At 45.6% G+C, this 19,680-nt stretch overlaps 1 protein-coding gene across 4 annotated transcripts in view; it reads left to right on the forward strand.

Moving 5' to 3' along the window:
• The window catches only part of sirt3 (sirtuin 3), an 84,423-nt gene that overhangs the window by 13,645 nt on the left and 51,098 nt on the right, over nucleotides 1-19,680 (forward strand). For all 4 annotated transcript variants that reach the window (XM_063061532.1, XM_063061533.1, XM_063061535.1 and 1 more), the window contains exon 3: nucleotides 3,725-3,910. In XM_063061532.1, the coding sequence (XP_062917602.1) occupies nucleotides 3,725-3,910 (186 nt within the window). The remainder of the gene's footprint in view (nucleotides 1-3,724; nucleotides 3,911-19,680) is intronic.

The following is a 19,680-nucleotide window of genomic DNA, read 5'->3' on the forward strand; positions in this document are numbered from 1 at the left end:
CATAGCAATGTGCATTTCTGCCAAAATGTTCAACTTTTGTTTCATCCGTCCACAGAACATTGTCCAGAAGTATTGTGGAATATTCAGGCAGTCTTTTGTAAACTTGAGACGTGCAGCAATGCTTTTTTTTGGAGATCAGTGGTTTCCTCCACAGTGTCCTTCCATTCTTGTTGAGTGTTTCTCTTATCGTGGACACATGATCAGAGACTTTAGCAAGTTCTAGCAATTTCTGCAGGTCTTTTGCTGTAACCCTTGGGTTCTTTTTCACCTCCTTCATCATTGCACGTTGTGCTCTTGGTGTGATCTTTGCAGGATGCCCACTCCTAGGGAGAGTAGCAACAATACTGAGTTTCCTCCATTTGCAGACAATTTCTCTTACTGTGGACTGATGAACACTCAGGTCTTTGAAATGATTTTGTAGCCTTTTCCAGCTTCATGCATCTCTACAATTCTTCTAAGGTCCTCAAATAATTGTTTTGATCGAGGCATGGTGCACATAAACAGTTCTTTCTTGAGAAGAGCAGGCTCTGTCAGTAACCTGACTTTTTTTTATATAGGGTAGGGCACCTCTACAACCCACACCTCTAATCTCATCTCATTGATTGGAATACCTGACTCCAAACAGCTTTTGTAGATGGCATTACCCCAGAGGTTCGCATACTTTGTTTAACAAATACATGTAATGTTGGATGATTTTCTCAACAAATAAATGAACAAGTATAATGTTTTTCATGTTATTTATTTAATTTGGTTCTCATTGTCTAGTTTTAGGCCTTAAGCGAAGATCTGATCTCATTTTAGGTCATATTTCTACAGAAATAGAGAAAATTCTACAGGGTTCACAAATTCTCTAGCACCATTGTAGATGATTAACACGTCCACCCAGTAGCCCAACCTTCCACACTTCCCAACCACCATTACTTTATCATTTTTATAAGACATGGGAGCAGAATTAGGCCATTCAGCCCATTGAGTCTGCTCCCTATTCCATCATGGCGGATCCTGGATCTCACTCAACCCCATATACCTGCCCTCTCGCCATATCTTTTGATGCCCTGACTGATCAGGAACCTATCAATTTCCATCTTAAATAGACCCACGGACTTGACCTCCACTGCAATCTGTGGCAGAGCATTCCACCTATTCACTACACCCTGGAAAAAAATTCCTCCTTACCTCTGTTCTGAAAGGTCTCCCCTCAGTTTTGAGGCTGTGTCCTCTAGTTCAGGATACCCCTACCATAGGAAACATCCTCTCCACATGCACCTTATCTGGTCCTTTCAATATTCAGTAGGTTTCAATGAGATCTTCCCCGCCCCCCGCGTTCTTCTAAATTCCAGTGAATACAGGCCCAAAGCTGCCAAATGCTCCTCATATGTTAACCCCTTCATTCCTGGGATCATCCTTGTGAACCTGCTCTGGACTCTCCCCAACGACAACACATCCTTTCCGAAATGTGGGGCCCAAAATTGTCAATTACATTATGTTCAGACATGCAAACAATCAATCTATGTATATTATCTACTTTATATGTTTATATTTATTGTGCTTTTTATCTTATTGTGTTTTTTTGTGCTGCATCAGATCTGGAGAAACTATTAGTTTGTTCTCCTTTGTTCTTTTTTCTCCTGTATGGGGAATGACATTACACCATCTTGAATCTTGAATGTTGCAAGAGTTAGGGAGTTCTCAGACTGAGTCCACATCATTCCTGAGGGGAAGCAGCCAGACATTGTGGTACATACTGGTCCTACCAACATGGGTAGGAAAAGGAGTGAAGTCCTGAAGAGAGAATGTGGGGAACGAGGGAGGGATGTCTGGATTGCTGCCAATGATCCCTCTAATGTTTTTTCATAGCTGCGTGGACCAACCTTTGCTCTGAGCAAGAATTTTTTACACAGCCTGAAAACTATGAGGCACTTTAATAAAACATTATACAAAAGAAAATTCCAGGTGCGCAGCAACGAAGGCTATGTGCATGGGAGCATTTCCATTACTGCGCAGACACATACCCTAGAGGGAACAATGATTGCTGCCTGTCCCACACGCCAGTGAAGTGAGATTAAGAAAAGGCTGATTTGGCAGATGACTTCATGGCTGAGGAATTGGTACGGGGGTCAGGGGCTCAGGTTTATGGATCATTAGGATCACTTCTAGGGAAGGATTTCCAGAAGTCTGGAAGACTTATCTGTAAGATGAGGATGCATAGAGTTGGGGGTGATGTATTACATGGATGGAGGATTGGTTAACTAACAGAAAGCAGAGAGGGATACATGGGTGTTACTCTGGTTGGCAATCAGTGGTGAGTGGTGTGCCACAGGGTTGGTGCTGGGCCATCAGCTGTTCACGATATACATTAAAGATCTGGAAGAGGGGTTCGAGTGTAGTGTATCAGGTCAGGTGACATATCTCTCGGTGGGTGAGCATTTTGGAGACAGTCACCACAGCTCCCTGACCTTTACCAGAGCCTTGGACAGGGATAGAGCAGACATTAACAAAAAATATTTAATTGGGGAGAGTGAATTATGATATACTAGGCAGGAATTAGGAGTGTAAATTAGGAATGGATGTTCTCATGGAAATTTACAACAAAAATGTGAAGTTTCTTTAGGAGGCACTTGCTTGAGGTTCTTGAGGTTTGTCCCACTAAGGCAGGGAAGGGATGGTAGGGTGAAGTAACCATGGTTGACAAGAGATGTGGAACATCCAGTCAAGAGGAAGAAAGAAGCTTACTTAGGTTTAGGAAAGAAAGATCAAATAGAGCTCTTGAGATTTACAGGAAAGCCAGAAAGGAGCTGAAGAATAAACTTGGAGAACTGGGAGGGGGGCATGAGAAGGTCTTGGTGAGAAAGGTTAAGGAAACCCCAAGGGATTCTACATGTATGTGAAGAAGAGGAAGATGACTAGAGTGATGGTAGGACCAAACAGGGACAGAAGAAGGAATGTGTAGCTTGAGATAGAGGAAATTGTTAAAGAATACTTCAGTGTTCACCAGTTAGAGTATCCAGCCGGTGGTGTAGTGACATCTGGACAAATTTTCGAGGCAAGTGGTCCTTGGTGTGAATTCAGCTATCTCCTTGCAGGCTTTCCATCCCTGATGGGTTGAACATCAAGCTAGCAACTCAGCCTCAAAAAACAAATTCTAAAGAATTGCCAAGTTTGCCACCCTATGTGCCACAAGGATCAACAACAACAGCAGTGAGAGGGACCTTGACAAATTGTGAGGGCAATGGAGAACAGGCTGATAATGCTGGAGCTAAGAAAGAGGTTGTATTGGAGATTTGGAGAAACATTAGAATAGAGAAGTCGATTTGGCCCAGTGGGATATAGCTGTAGGAATTGAGGACAACATGTGCTTTATAAAGTGCACTCACGCCTTGTTGCACTGCACCTATCAGTTCTTTGCCGTTTGACGTACACTGTTCCGACGACCACAACCATGTTGCACTTCACCTGTTGTTTCTCCACCCATTCCGCCCATCTCTTGCAACCTCCTCGATCGCTATCACACTTCAATGCTTTACGTCATCTAAACACAGAAATTTTCCTGCCCTGTGCACCCATTTTCCAGCCACTGTCTTGTCCACAAAGTTGGGGGTCCCTCCCCTGAGCCCTGCAATGTCACTGTCTCTGCTGCCTTTAATTGCAAGTCTGCACCACTAGCCAAGAGTCAGCCCTGTTTTACCCCGCATCACCAATAACGGGATGTTCTGTCTCACTACAGAGACCACTGTGTGAGCTCTTGGTGCATCTGTCCTCCAGTCCGATCCATCTTCAGAGGGAAGAGCAGTGATGAAAAGGTGCAATCACTGCAGGACATAGCAAGTCTCATTCAGAGCGCGGGGTGCAGTAAGATCGTGGTGATGTCTGGTGCAGGGATCAGTACGCCCAGTGGAATTCCCGACTTCAGGTAAACAAGCCAAATGCATGACTAATGGGATATTGGCCAATGAAATCAGGCGCTGGCCCAAGCCTGATAATCATGGACAGGCACTGAATGTTCCTGCTTGTCCCAGAGTGTGTGACAGCAGAGAAAGCAAGGGGGGCTTGTGTCTAATCTGTCCCATGCCAGACTTGGAATGTTTGTTGGGAAAGTGTTGAAATCACAGCCAGAATCAGATTTAATATCACCAGCATATGTCATGAACTTTGTTAACTTTGCAGCAACAGTACATGATAAATAGAGTAAAAATATGTTTTTCTGTAATTATATATTAATGATACATTGAGGCCACTTTCAGGCTTGAGGAGCAACACACTTGTATTCTGTCTGGGTAGGCTCCGACCTGAAGGCACAAATGTCAATTTCTCAAACTTCCCGTAATGGCCAACCCCTCCCCACCCACTACTCCTTGCTCCTCTCCTCCATCTCTCCCACCACTCATCCCTCTACCCTTACCCCACTCTCTCTACCCCTCCCTGCCTACTCCTTCACTTCCCTTTCCCATCTCCCCTCTTCCCCTCTCCCTCCTCTCCCTTTCCATCGTTCTCCCTTCCCCTTCCTCCACTTCTCCCCTCTCCCATTCCCCCACTTCCAACCTTCCCTCCACCCCTTCCACCTCTTCCCCTCACTCCCTCTTCCCTTCACCACCCCCAGCTTCTGCTCATTTCCCTCTTCCCCTCACTCCCTCTTCCCCTCACCACCTTGCCCTCAATCCCCTTCCCCTCATCCAACCAGCTTCCCCTCACCTCCCCAGCTTCCCCTCACCCCCAGTTTCCCTTCACCCCCTCTTCCCCTCACCTCATCTCTCCCCCTCATCCTCCAGCTCCTCCTAACCCCCCAGCTTCCCCTCACCCCCGTTTCCCCTCACCCCTCTTCCCCTCACCCCATCTCTCCCCCTAACCCTCTAGCTCCCCCCACACCCCAGCTTCCCCTCACCTCATCTCTTCCCCTCCCCTTCCCCCTCCCGCTTCCCCTCCTCCCCTGCCCCTCCTCCCCTTCCTCTCCTCCCTCGTCAACCTTCCCCTCCTTCTTCCCCTTCGTCCCCTCCCCTTTTGTCCCCTCAGCCCCCCAGCTCCCCCTAACCCTCCAGCTTCCCCTCCCTGTCCCCCTCCTGCTTACCCTCCTCCCCTGCCCCCTTCCCCTTCTTCTCTCTTGTCAACCTTCCCCTCCTCCTCCCCTCCCCCTCCTTCATCCCCTCTTGTCCCCTCCCCCATCCCCTCCTCCCCTGTCCCCTCCGTCCCCTGTCTTGTCCCCTCCGCCCCGTCCCCTCTTCCCCTCTCCTCCCGCTTCTACCCCACCCCCCTTTTCCCTCCGACCTCTCGCCCTCCTCTCCCCTCCCTTCCCACCCTCGCCCTCCCCGAGAGAGAAGAGCTGTTTCTGAATCGTTGAGTAAGTGTGATCAGGCCTCTGTTCTTCCTTCCTGATGGTGACAAGCAGAAGGGGGCATGTCCTGAGTTTTGGCCGTCCTTGATGATGGGACACTGCCTTTCTGCGGCATCGCCCTTAAAGATGTTTTAGATACGACAGAGGATTGTGCCCATGATGGTGCTGATTAACTTCACCACTCTCGATCCTGTGTAGCATTCCTCTCCCCCGTACAAAACGGCGAGGTAGCCAATCAGAGTGCTCTCCACAGCCTATTTGTAATGTTTTAGGTGACAAACCAAAACTCCTCAAACTCCTAATGAAATATAGCCCCTGACTTGGCTTCTTTATAGCTGCATCGATATGTTGGAACCAGCTTAGATCCTCAGAGATGTTGATACCTAGGAACTTGAAATTGCTCATTCTCTCCACTTCTGATCCCTCTGAGGATTGGTTCCTATTCCCTCATCTTATCCTTTCTGAAGTTCATAATCAGAAGGAACTTCACTCTGTGTCTAACCACAGGAATATGTGACGGGACGGTGCAGAGGGAGTTTCATTTTGTGTCTGACCACAGGATTGGTGGGACGGAATGTGCAGAGGGAGCTACTCTCTGTGTCTAACCTCAGGATAGTGTGATGGGATGGTGTGGAGGGATTTCACTCTGTGTTTGACACCAGGAATCATGATGGTAGGTGAGGGTTGATGGGTTGATGCATGGGAGCTTCACACTATGTCTGACCCCAGTAGTATAGAGCAACATTCTGTCTCTGACGCCAGGTGTATGTAATTGTGATGGTGTGGAGGGAGCCTTTCTCTGTCTAACCCTAGAGTGTGTGTTGGGCGGTGTAGAGGGATTTGACTCTGTCTCTGACCACGGGAATGTGTAGAGGGAGCTTCAATCTGTCTAGACCTCAAGGGTGTGTGATCCTCAAGAGTGTGCGATAGAAAGATGTATGTTTGCCTCTGGAGTCTGTGTTGGGTTAGTGCAGAGGGAGCCTCACTCTGCGTGTGACCACAGAAAGTGTGATGGGATGGTGTAGAGGGACCTTCACCCTGTTTCTGACCCCAGCAGTATGTGATGGGACAGTGTGGTGGGAGCTTCACTCTGTGTCTGATCATGGGCATTTCTGACCCAAGGCATGTGAGGTGGGATTGCGTAGAGGGAGCCACATTCTGTGTGAGACCCCGGGAATGTGTGATGGGATGGTGTGGAGGGACTTCAAGGTATAGTGTCTGACCCCGGGAGTGTGTGATGGGGCAACGTAGAAGGAGCCTCTGTGTCTGACCCCAGGAGTGTGTGATGGGATGGTGTGGAGGGAGATTCACTCTGTGTCTGACCCTGGGAGTGTGTGATGGGACAGTGTGGAGGGAGATTCACTCTGTGTCTGACCCCGGGAGTGTGTGATGGGACGGTGTGGAGGGAGATTCAATCTGTGTCTGACCCCGGGAGAGTGTGATGGGACGGTGTGGAGGGAGATTCACTCTGTGTCTGACCCCGGGAGTGTGTGATGGGACGGTGTGGAGGGAGATTCGCTCTGTATCTGACCCCGGGAGTATGTGATGGGGCAGCGTAGAAGGAGCCTCTGTGTCTGACCCCGGGAGTGTGTGATGGGACGGTGCGGAGAGAGATTCACTTTGTGTCTGACCCCGGGAGTGTGTGATGGGACGGTGTGGAGGGAGATTCACTCTGTGTCTGACCCCGGGAGTGTGTGATGGGACGGTGGGGAGGGAGATTCACTCTGTGTCTGACCCCGGGAGTGTGCGATGGGGCAGTGTAGAAGGAGCCTCACTCTGTATCTGACCATGTGTGTGATTGTGATGGTGTGGAGGGAGATTCACTCTGTGTCTGACCCCGGGAGTGTGTGATTGGACGGTGTGGAGGGAGATTCACTCTGTGTCTGACCCTGGGAGTGTGTGATGGGACGGTGTGGAGGGAGCTTCACTCTGTGTCTGACCATGGGAGAGTGTGATGGGACGGTGCGGAGAGCGATTCACTCTGTGTCTGACCCCGGGAGTGTGTGATCGGACGGTGTGGAGGGAGATTCACTCTGTGTCTGACCCCGGGAGTGTGCGATGGGGCAGTGTAGAAGGAGCCTCACTCTGTGTCTGACCATGTGTGTGATTGTGATGGTGTGGAGGGAGCTTCTCTGTGATGGAACCCCTGGTCTGTGATATAGTGGGAGCTTCATTCTGTCTGGACCGTGAGGATGTGTGATGGAATAGTCTGGAGAGAGCTTCATTCTGTGTCTGTCCCCAAGAATGTGTGACAGGACGATACTGAGGGAGTTTCACTGTCTGTTTGACTTGGATTTTCAGAAGGTGTTTATTAAGGAGCCACACATGAGGCTGCTTAACAAGATAAAATCCTTTGGCATTACAGCAAAGATACTGGTGTGGATAGAGAATGGATGACAGGCAGGAGGCAGCGAGTGAGAATAAAGGGGGCCTTTTCTGGTTGGCTGCTGGTGATGAGTGGTGTTCCTTGGGGGTCAGTATTGGGACTGCTGGTTTTCACATTGTTTGTCAGTGATTTAGATAATGGACTTGATGGCAAATTTTGCGGATGATATGAAGATAGGTGGAGGGGTAGGAAGTGCTGAGGAAGCAATGTGATTTCAGAAGGACTTCGACAAATTGGAAGAATGGGCAAAAAGTGGCAGATGGAGTACAGTGTTGGGAAACGTATAATGATGCATTTTGGTTGTAACACCCTGGAAAAGGTTTCACTGCAACGTAATGGTCTTTCTGTAGAAGCAGTGTTTGGGTTATGGTTAGAGATGACGGGGGCTTTGGAATGTGAACCGTCCAATGAAGGGAGGGTGTTTTTGTGCTGTGTGCCAGACACCAGGGTGATCTGGGTCTTTTGTTCGGCGGGAGATGAAGAGAGAAGGTGCTGGAGTGGGGCCATGATCTGGCCAAGGCCGGGGGGAATAGAAGGAGGATCGGTGAAGGGGAAACCGTGAGCACCACCTTGTGCACATTAGACTGTCCGGGGTGTAGTGTAACCGGCAACAATGAATATCAGTCGAGACAGGTTATACAAAAACAACCACACATTTATTAAACACGGATAAACGATAAGGAAAAAAAAACAAATGAAAACTTTAACCAGAAGTTAACAGATATGCAGCCGTTCACCAACTCGCCACTCGGCTCTGGTTCTTAAAGCATTAAATGCGAAAACAATTCTTAAAACAATACAGTCAGATATAGTTCTTAAAGTGATAACTTTTAAAGTCCAACAGATTTACATGTTCAATTGGGAGTGACTTCTCTGGAGAAGGATTTCTTCACAGACGCAACTTTACTGCCGGTTCTGTCCACAGGATTCACGATGCCGAAAATAAACAGTTTATATCGACTTACCTTAAATTCCTTTAGAGAAAGAGAGCACCTTTTTGTATGAACTCCTTACTCTTTTTGGCAAGAGTTATCTCGATGCAGGTAGCTACTCCTCCAACGAAGACTCAATAAGGTCGATCCTTTATTAAACTGCCAAACGATGCCGACTTCCCTCGATCCTTTGATCCTGTACTTCAATAAATTCTTCACTCTCCCTTCTATTGTTGGAATTGGGTAAATCAACTCATCTAGCAAAAATTTCCAGTCCAAATAATAATGGTATCTTGCATCAGAACGCACAACCGTTTTAAAAATGAAATTGCATCACAAAAACAAACATGCAACAGAAACGGAAACACAGCAGGTTCTACCTGGAAATCTACAAACTAAAAAACCCACTGCATCACCTGGGTCAACCCTTATATAGTCATGGGTCACATGTCATCACGTGACCTCACATCGGCAGGAAAATCACATCAGGTGACCTCCAAAAGACCATTACATCATTCTCACAAAAAAACACATCTCCTTGAGCATGCAACAGGGGGGAAATCAAAGGAGGATCGGTGAAGGGTAAACCGTGAGCTCCAACTTGTGCACATTAGACTGTCCGGGGAGATTGAAGGAGGATCGGTGACGGGGAAATGGGAGCACCAACTTGTGCACATTAGACTGTTTCACTAATATGGGCCCTTTTCTTTTGTTGCTTTTTCTTCACTAACCCTGTAGTCAAATTAAGAATTATAAAGCTGAATCGTTTAATTGTACTGCCTGTTATTTGGTGGTACTGATTTGTAACAGGATAGATCTCGCAGCATCCACACAAACGGGGGGTTTTGGGTGGACTCGCGGCTCAGTCTCACCCGTTTGTCAGGGCAGAGATTGTCTTCCCCAGACTTACACACAAACAGACCCTGAGGGTTACATGGTGAAAGAAACAATAGTGTGGACTATTATCTAAATGGGGAGAAGGTTCAAACATCAGAGGGACTTAGGAGTCCTTGTGCAAGAAGGTTACATTACAGGTTGAGTCTGTGGTAAAGAAGGCAAATGCAATGTTGGCATTTATTTCAAAGGCAATGGAATATAAAGAAAGGAGATAATCCTGAGACTTTATCAGACACTAGTCAGGCTACATTTGGAGTATTGTCAATAGTTTTGGGCCCCATATCTCAGAAAGAATGTGCTTTCATTGGAAAGAGTCCAGAAGAGGTTCACGAGAATGAAGGGGTTAGCATGCAAAGAGTGTTTGGCAGCTTTGGCCCTGTACTCACTGGAATTTAGAAGAATGCAGGGGGATCTCATTGCAACCAACCAAATGTTGAAAGGACTAGATAGGATGGATCTGGAGAGGGTGATTCCTATGGTGGGGGTATCCAGATCTAGAGGGCACAGCCTCAAGATTGTGTGGCGACCCTTTAGAACAGAGGTAAGGAGGAATTTTTTAAACCAGAGAGTAGTGAATCTGTGGAATGCTCTGCCACAGACTGCGGTGGAGGCCAAGTCAGTGGGTATATTTAAGTCGGAGTTGATAGTTTCCTGATCTGCCAGGACATCAAAGAATATGGCGAGCAGGCAGGTGTATGGAGTTTAATGGGATCCGTGATCAGCCATGATGGAATGGCGGAGCAGATTCAATGGGCTGAATGGCCTAATTCTGCTCCTATGTCTTATGGTCTTGTTACTCTGGAGTGTGTGTCCCAGCAGAGTGCTTGACTCTGTGTCTGACCTTAGGACTATGTGATGGGATGGTGTAGATGGAGGTTCACTCTGTATTGTTGTATTTTATAGGATGGTTGTAGTTGGGAGCAGAATGTCCAAGTTTACTTTTTGTATTGAAGGGATAGGAAGGTAGGCAAAGTGAGTGGCGTGGCTCTGCTGGTAACAAGTGGCATGAAATCATTAGAAAGATGTGACATAGGATCAGAAGATGTTGAATCCTTGTGGTTGAATTTAGAAACAGCAAGGATAAAATGACCATGATCACAGTTATATACAGGCCTCTCAACAGTAGCTGGGATGTCAACCACAGATACAATGGGAAATAGAAGAGGTGTGTCAAAAGGGCAATGTTATGGTAGTCATGCGAGATTTGAATATGCAGGTCAATTGGGGAAATCAGGTTGGTAATAGATCTCAAGAGAATGAGTTTGTTGAATGACTGTGAGATAGCTTTTTAGAGCAGTTTGTCATTGAACCTACTAGGAGATCAGCTATAATGGATTGGGTGTTATATAATGAACTGGCAGCGATAAGGGAGCTTAAGGTAAAGGAACTCTTAAGAAGCAGTGATCACAATATGAGAGAGGAGTTGGCTAAAGCAAATTGGAAGGAGCAGCTGGCAGGGATGACAGCAGAGGAGCAATGGTGTGAGTTTCTGGGAAAAATGAGGAAGGTGCAGGATAGATGTATTCCAAAAACAAAGAAATACTCAAATGTCAAAGTAGTACAAGCGTGGCTAACAAGGGAAGTCAAAGCTAATGTAAAAGCAAAAGAGAGGGCATACAACAAAGCAAAAATTAGTGGTAAGACACAGGATTGGGAAGCTTTTAAAACCCTACAGAGAGCAACTAAAAGAATCATTTGGAGGGAAAAGATGAAATATGAAAGCAAGCTGGCAAACAATATGAAAGTGGATATTAAAAGCTTTTCACCTAAGTAAAAAATAAATGGGAGGTGGAAGTGGATATAGGACCACTAGAAAATGAGGCCAGGGAAATAATAACAAGGGACAAGGAGATGGCAGATGAACTAAATGACTATTTTGCATTAGTCTTCACTGTGGAAGACACTTATAGTACGTCAGGTATTGAAGGGTGTGAGGAAAGAGAAGTGAGTGCATTTACTATGACAAGGGAGAAGGTGCTCTGCTCAAAAACTGAAAGACTTCAGGGTACATATGTCACCCAGACCAGATGAACTGCACCCTAGGGCTCTGAAAGAGGTAGCAGTAGAGATCGTGGAGGCATTAGTAATGATCTTTCAAAAATCATTGGGCTCTGGCATCATGCCAGAGGACTGAAAAATTGTAAATGTCACTCCACTCCTGAAGAAAGGAGGAAGGCAACAGAAAGGAAATTATTGACCAGTTAGCCTGACCTCAGTGGTCGGGGAGATGTTGGAGTCGATTGTTAAAGGTGAGGTTATTGAATACTTGGTGTCTTTAAGAAAGGAGGAAGGCAGCAGAAAGGAAATTATAGATGAGTTAGCCATACCTCAGTGGTTGGGGAGATGTTGGAGTCAATTGTTAAAGATGAGGTTATGGACTACTTGGTGACACAGGACAAGATAGAATAAAGTCAGCATGGTTTCCTAAGGGAAAATCTTGCCTGATGAACCTGTTGGAATTCTTTTTGGAGATTAGAAGTAGGATAGATAAAGGGGATGCATGGATGTTGTATATTTCAGAAGGCCTTTGACAAGGTGCCACACATGAGGCTGCTTTCCAAGCTGAGTATTACAGGAAAATTACTGGCATAATTAGAGTATTGGCTGATTAGTAGGAGGCAGTGAGTGAGAATAAAAGGATCTTTTTCTGGTTGGTTGCCAGTGACAAGTGCTGTTCCACAGGGGTTGGTGTTGGGACCACTTCTTTTTATGCTGCATATCAATGTTTTAGATTACGCTTATCAGTGATTTAGATGATGGAATAGATGGCTTTGTTGCCAAGTTTGCAGATGATACCTAGACGAGCAGGTAGTGTTGAGGAAATAGGTAGGCTGCAGAAGGATTTGGACAGATAAGGAGAATGGGCCAGAAAATGGGAAATTAAATACAGTGCTAGAAAATGCATGGTCATACACTTTCATAGAGCAATAAATGTGCAGACTATTTTCTAAACGGGGAGAAAATCCAAAATCCTGAGGTGCAAAGGGGCTTGGGAGTCCTTGTGTAGAACTTGCAGGTAGAGTCAGTGATGAGGAAGGCAAATACAATATTAGCATTCATTTCAAGAGGTCTGGAATAAGAAAATAAGAACATAAGAAATAGGAGCAGGAGTAGGCCATCCAACCCATCGAGCCTGCCCCGCCATTCAATAAGATCATGGCTGATCTGTCCATAAACTCTGCTCCATCTACCTGCCTTTTCCCCATAACACTTAATTCCCCTACTATGTAAAAACCTATCTAACTGTTTCTTAAATATATTTAGTGAAGAAGCCTCAACTGCTTCCCTGGGCAGAGAATTCCACAGATTCACCACTCTCTGGGGAAAACAGTTTCTCCTCATCTCCATCCTGAATCTTCTCCCTTGAATCTTTAGGCAATGTCCCCTAGTTCTAGTCTCACCTACCAATGGAAACAACTTTTCTACGTCTATCTTATCTATCCCTTTCAAAATTTTGTATGTTTCTATAAAATCCCCTCTCATTCTTCTGAATTCCAGAGAGTATAGTCCCAGGCAACTCAATCTCTCCTCATAGGTTAACCCCTTCATCCCTGGAATTAACCTGGTGAACCTCCTTTGCACTGCCTGCAAACCCAGTGTATCCTTCCTCAAGTATGGAGACCAGAACTGCACGCAGTACTCCAGGTGCGGCCTCACCAGTACCCTGTATAGTTGCAGCATGACCTCCCTGCTCTTGAATTCAATCCTTCTCACAATGAAGGCCAACATTCCGTTTGGCTTCTTAATACCTGTTGTACTTGCAAGTCAACTTTTTGTGATTCATGAGAAGGCAACAGCATGCTGCAATCTTTCACCATTTAAATAATAATCCGCTCTTCTATTATTCCTTCCAAAGTGGATGGTCTTGCATTTACCAAGGTTGTATTCCATCTGCCAGACCTTGGCCCACTCACTTAACCTATCTATATCCCTCTGCAGACTCTCCACATCCTCTGTACAATTTGCTTTCCACTCAGTTTAGTGTCATCAGCAAATTTTGCTACGCTACACTCAGTCCCCTCTTCCAAATCATCAATGTAAATGGTAAACAGCTGCAGGCCCAGCACCGACCCCTGCAGCACCCCACTCACCACTGACTGCCAACTGGAGAAACACCCATTTATACCAACTCTCTGCTTTCTATTGGTTAACCAATCCACTATCCATGCCAATACACTTCCTCCAACTCCGTGCATCTGTATCATTATAAGTCTCTTGTGTGGCACCTTACTGAACGCTTTCTGAAAATCCAAGTATACGACATCCACCTGTTTCCCTCTATCCAATGCACTCATTATGTCCTCAAAGAACTCTAGTAAGTTTGTCAAACAGGACCTTCCCTTTCTGAATCCATGCTGCGTCTGCCTAATGGAACCACTCCTTGCTAAATGTTTCGCTATTTCTTCCTTAATGACAGCTTCAAGCATTTTCCCGACTACAGATGTTAAGCTAACTGGCCTACAGTTGCCCATCTTTTGCCTACATACTTTTTTAAAAAGTGGCGTGATATTTGTTGTCTTCCAATCCTCCGGGACCCGCCCAGAGTCTAGAGAGTTTTGATAAATGATTACCAACGCATCTACTATAACCTCCACCAATTCCCTCAGCACCCTGGGATGCATCCCATTAGGACCAGGGAACTTATCTACCTTCAGGCCCTCTAGTTTTCTCATCACTATCTCTTTAGTGACAGTGATTTTATCGAGGTCCTCACCTCCCATTTCATCCAATACAAGAGCAGGGATGTGATGCTGAGGCTTTATAAGGCCCTGGTGAGGCCTCACCTTGAGTATTGTGAACAGTTTTGGGCTCCTCATCTAAGAAAAGATGTGCTGGCATTGGAGAGGGTTCAGGGGAAGTCCACAAGGATGATTCTGGGCATGAAAAGGTTATCATACAAGGAACGTTTGATAGCTCTGGGTCTGTACTCACTAGAGTTTAGAAGGATGAGGGGGGATCTTATTGAAACCTGTTGAATGTTGTAAGTCCTAGACAGAGTAGATATGAAAAGGATGTTTCCCATGGAGGGGAAGTCTTGGAGAAGCAGGCACAGCCTGAAGATAGCGGGGTGCCCTTTTAATGCAGAGATACGGAGAAATTTCTTGACCCAGAGAGCAGTGAATTTGTGGAATTTATTACCACGGAGTTGTGGGGGCCAGGTTGTTGGGTGTATTTAAGGCAAAGCTTGATGGGTTCTAGATTGGACACGGCATCAAAGGTTCGTGGGGGGAAGGCTGGGGAGTGGGGCTGAGGAGTGAAAAAAAGGATCAGTCATGATTGAATTTCGGAGAAGGCTTGATGTGTGAAATGGCCTAATTCTGCTCCTATATCTTATGGTCTTATGGAATGTGTCGAGGGAGCCTTATTCTGTGACTGACCCCAGAAGTGTGTGATTGGTCAATGTGGAAGGAGACTCATTCTGTGTCTGACTCTGAGTGTGTAATGGAATGGTGCAGGGGGAGCCTTGCTCTGTGTCTGACTCCAGGTGTGTGTGATGGGATGGGGTAAAGGGAGACTCACTCTGAGCCTGACTCCCGGTATGTGTGATGAGTCATAGTGTTATAGCATCATAGAAAAGTACAGCACAGAAACAGGCCCTTTGGCCCATCATGTCCATGCTAAAACATTTAAACTGCCCAGTCCCACTGACCTGCACTGGGACCATAGCTCTCCAACCCCTGCCATCCAAGTACCTATCCAAACTTCTCTTAAGTGGGGTGGAAACAGGAAGGGGTCAATAACTCTTCTGGGTGGTTTTTATAGACCACCCAATAGTAGCAGGGACATCGAGGAACAGATAGGGAGACAGATTCTGGAATGGTGTAATAATAACAGGGTTGTGGTGGTGGGAGATTTTAATTTCCTAAATAATGATGGACATCTCCCTAGAGCGAGGGGTTAGATGGAGTGGAGTTTGTTAGATATGTTCAGGAAGGTTTCTTGACACAATATGTAGATAAGCCTACAAGAGGAGAGGCTGTACTTGATCTGGTATTGGGAAATGAACCTGGTCAGGTTTCAGATCTCTCAATGGGAGAGCATTTTGGAGATAGTGATCATAATTCTATCTCCTTTACCATAGCATTGGAGAGGGATAGGAACAGGCAAGCTGGGAAAGCATTTAATTGGAGTAAGGGGAATTATGAGTCTATCAGGCAGGAACTTGGAAGCATAAATTGGGAACAGATGTTCTCAGGGAAATGTATGGAAGAAATGTGACAAATGTTCAGGGGATATTTGCGTGGGGTTCTGCATAGGTACGTTCTAATAAGACAGGGAAAGGATGGTAGGATACAGAAACTGGGGTGTACAAAGACCGTTGTAAATCTAGTCAAGAAGAAAAGAAGAGCTTACGAAAGGTTCAGAAAACTAGGTAATGATAGAGATCTGGCTAGCAGGAAGGAGTTGAAGAAAGAAATTAAAAGAGCCAGAAGGGGCTATGAGAAGGCCTTGACGGACAGGATTAAAGAAAACCCTAAGGCATTCTACAAGTATGTGAAGAGCAAGAGGATAAGATGTAAGAGAATATGACCAATCGAGTGTGACAGTGGGAAAGTCTGTATGGAACCGAAGGAGATAGCAGAGATACTTAATGAATACTTTACTTCAGTATTCACTATGGAAAAGAATCTTGGTGATTGTAGAGATGGATTACAGCAGATTGACAAACTTGAGCATGTAGATATTAAGAAAGAATGTGCTAGAGCTTTTGGAAAGCATCAAGTTGGATAAGTCACCGGGACCGGATGAGATGTACCCCAGGCTACTGTGGGAGGCGAGGGAGGAGATTACTGAGCTTCTGGTGACAATCTTTGCATCATCAATGGGGACAGGAGAGGTTCTGGAGGATTGGAGGGTTGCGGATGTTGTTCCATTATTCAGGAAAGGGAGTAGAGATAGCCCAGGAAATTATAGACCAGTGAGTCTTACTTCAGTGGTTGGTAAGTTAATGGAGAAGATCCTGAGAGGCAGGATTTATGAACATTTGGAGAGGCATAATATGATTAGGAACAGTCAACATGGCTTTGTAAAAGGCAGGTCGTGCCTTACAAGCCTGATTGAATTTTTTGAGAATGTGATTAAACACATTGATGAAGGAAGAGCAGTAGATGTAGTGTATATGGATTTCAGCAAGGCATTTGACAACTTACCCCATGTAAAGCTTATTGAGAAAGTAAGAAGGCATGGGATCCAAGGGGCATTGCTTTGTGGATCCAGAACTGGCTTGCCCACAGAAGGCAAAGAGTGGATGTAGATGGGTCATATTCTGCATGGAGGTCAGTTACCAGTGGTGCGCCTCAGGAATCTGTTCTGGGACCCCTACTCTTAGTGATTTTTATAAATGACCTGGATGAAGAAGTGGTGGGATGGGTTAGTAAATTTGCTGATGACACAAAGGTTGGGGGTGTTGTGGATAGTGTGGAAGGCTGTCAGAGGTTACAGCGGGATATTGATAGGATGCAAAACTGGGCTGAGAAGTGACAGATGGAGTTCAACCCAGATAAATGTGAGGTGGTTCATTTTGGTAGCTCAAATATGATGGCAGAATATAGTATGAATGGTAAGACTCTGGCAGTGTGGCGGATCAGAGGGATCTTAGGGATCATGTCCATAAGACACTCAAAGCTGCTGCGCAGGTTGACTCTGTGGTTAAGAAAGCATACGGTGCATTGGCCTTCATTAATCGTGGAATTGAATTTAGGAGTCGAGAGGTAATGTTGCAGCTGTATAGGACCTCAATTGGAGTACTGTGCTCAGTTCTGGTTGCTTCACTATTGGAAGAATGTGGAAACCATAGAAACCATAGAAAGGGTGCAGAGGAGATTTACAAGGATGTTTCCTGGAATTGGGGAGCATGCCTTATGAGAATAGGTTGAGTAAACTCGGGCTTTTCTCCTTGGAGCGACAGAGGATGAGAGGGGACCTGATGGAGGTGTATAAGATGATGAGAGGTATTGATTGTGTGGATAGTCAGAGGCTTTTCCCCAGGACTGAAATGGCTAGCATGAGAGGGCACAGTTTTAAGGTGCTTGGAAGTAGGTACAGAGGAGATGTCAGGGGTAGATTTTTTACGCAGAGAGTGGTGAGTGCGTGGAATGGGCTGCCGGCACGGTGGTGGAGGCAGATACAATAGGGTCTTTTAAGAGACTCCTGGACAGATACATGGAGCTCAGAAAAATAGAGGGCTATGGGTAACCCTAGGTAATTTCTAAGGGAAGGACATGTTCGGCACAGCTTTGTGGGCCGAAGGGCCTGTGTTGTGCTGTCGGTTTTCTAGTTTCAATGTTTCTAAATGTTGAAATCAAGCTCACATGCACTACTTCCGCTGGCAGCTCGTTTCACACTCTCATGACCTTCTGAGAGAAAAATTTTCCCCTAAGGTTTCCCTTAAACTTTTCAACCTTAACCCATGACCTCTTCTTTTAGTACCATCCAAAGTTAGTGGAAAAACCTTGCTTTCATTTACCCTATCTGTATCCCTCATAATTTTGTATACCCCTATCAAATCTCCGTTCAATCTTTTATAACTCAGGTTTTCTATTCCTGGCAATATCGCTGTAAAATTTCTCTGTATTCTTTCAACCTTATTTGCATCTTTCCTGTTGGTAGGTGACCAAAACTTTGCTGTAGTGCTCTATGATTGTATGACTACAAGCTAGTAAGCCAAGCTGACTGTCCCTATTTGGCCATGGTTTTCCCAATGCTAGTAAATCCTATCCTTAGTGATCCTCTCCAGATACTTCCTAATCATTGAAATGAGACTCAGCAGTCTGTAGATCCTAGGGTCATCACTGTTTCTATTCTTGAATAATGCACCATCATTGGCTACTCACAGGTCCTCTGGGACCTCAAAAGGGCACAAAGATATTGGTCAAGGCCCAGAAATCTCTACTCTTGCCTCTCTCATTAACCTGGGAAATCCCATCAGGCCTCAAGTACATATCCATCGTAATGTTCTTTAAGAGACCCAATGCCACCTCCTTCATTATTTCAAAATGTCCTACCATATACGCATGAGACAAACTGATCACACTGTTGCACAAGTCTTCCCACATGGTAAATATTGATGCAAAGTACTCATGTAGAACCTCTCCCACATCCTCTGCCTAAAGTATGTGTTCCCTCCTTTATCCTTGGTCCTACTATCCCCCAGTTATAGAAACATAGAAACATAGAAAATAGGTGCAGGAGTAGGCCATTCGGCCCTTCGAGCCTGCACCACCATTCAGTATGATCATGGCTGATCATCCAACTCAGAACCCTGTACCAGCCTTCCCTCCATACCCCCTGATCCCTTTAGCCACAAGGGCCATATCTAACTCCCTCTTAAATATAGCCAATGAACTGGCCTCAACTGTTTCCTGTGGCAGAGAATTACACAGATTCACCACTCTCTGTGTGAAGAAGTTTTTCCTAATCTCGGTCCTAAAAGGCTTCCCCTTTATCCTCAAACTGTGACCCCTTGTTCTGGACTTCCCCAACATCGGGAACAATCTTCCTGCATCTAGCCTGTCCAATCGCTTTAGAATTTTGTACGTTTCAATTAGATCCCCCCTCAATCTTCTAAATTCCAGAGAGTATAAACCTAGTCAATCCAGTCTTTCATCACATGAAAGTCCTGCCATCCCAGGAATCAATCTGGTGAACCTTCTTTGTACTCCCTCTATGGCAAGAATGTCTTTCCTCAGATTAGGGGACCATCTTATCCTCTTGCTTTTGATGTATGTTTAGAATGCCTTGGGACTCTCTTTAATTCTACTTGCCAAGGACTTTTCATGACTCTGTCTGGTTTTCATAATTCCCTTCTTGCGTTCTTTTCTGGCTTTCTCATAATCCTCAGGGGTTCTGTTTGAGTCTAGCTTCCTAAACCTTGCATTGTGTTTTTTTCTTGGCTAAATTCACCAGCTCTCTTTACAAGGTCCCACATGGGAGGTTGGTCAAGATGAGGTAGTAAATTGGATCAGCTATTGGCTTTGTGGGAGAAACCAGAGAGTGGTTGTAGATGGTTGCCTTTCTGACTGGAGGTTTGCTGCAGGGATCGGTGCTGGGTCTGTTATTGTTTTTCATCGATATCAATGACCTGGATGATAATGTGGTTAACTGGATCAGCAAATTTGTAGATGACACCAAGATTGGGG

Source organism: Mobula hypostoma, chromosome 11 (genome assembly GCF_963921235.1).
Source record: "Mobula hypostoma chromosome 11, sMobHyp1.1, whole genome shotgun sequence".
Lineage (NCBI taxonomy): Eukaryota > Metazoa > Chordata > Chondrichthyes > Myliobatiformes > Myliobatidae > Mobula > Mobula hypostoma.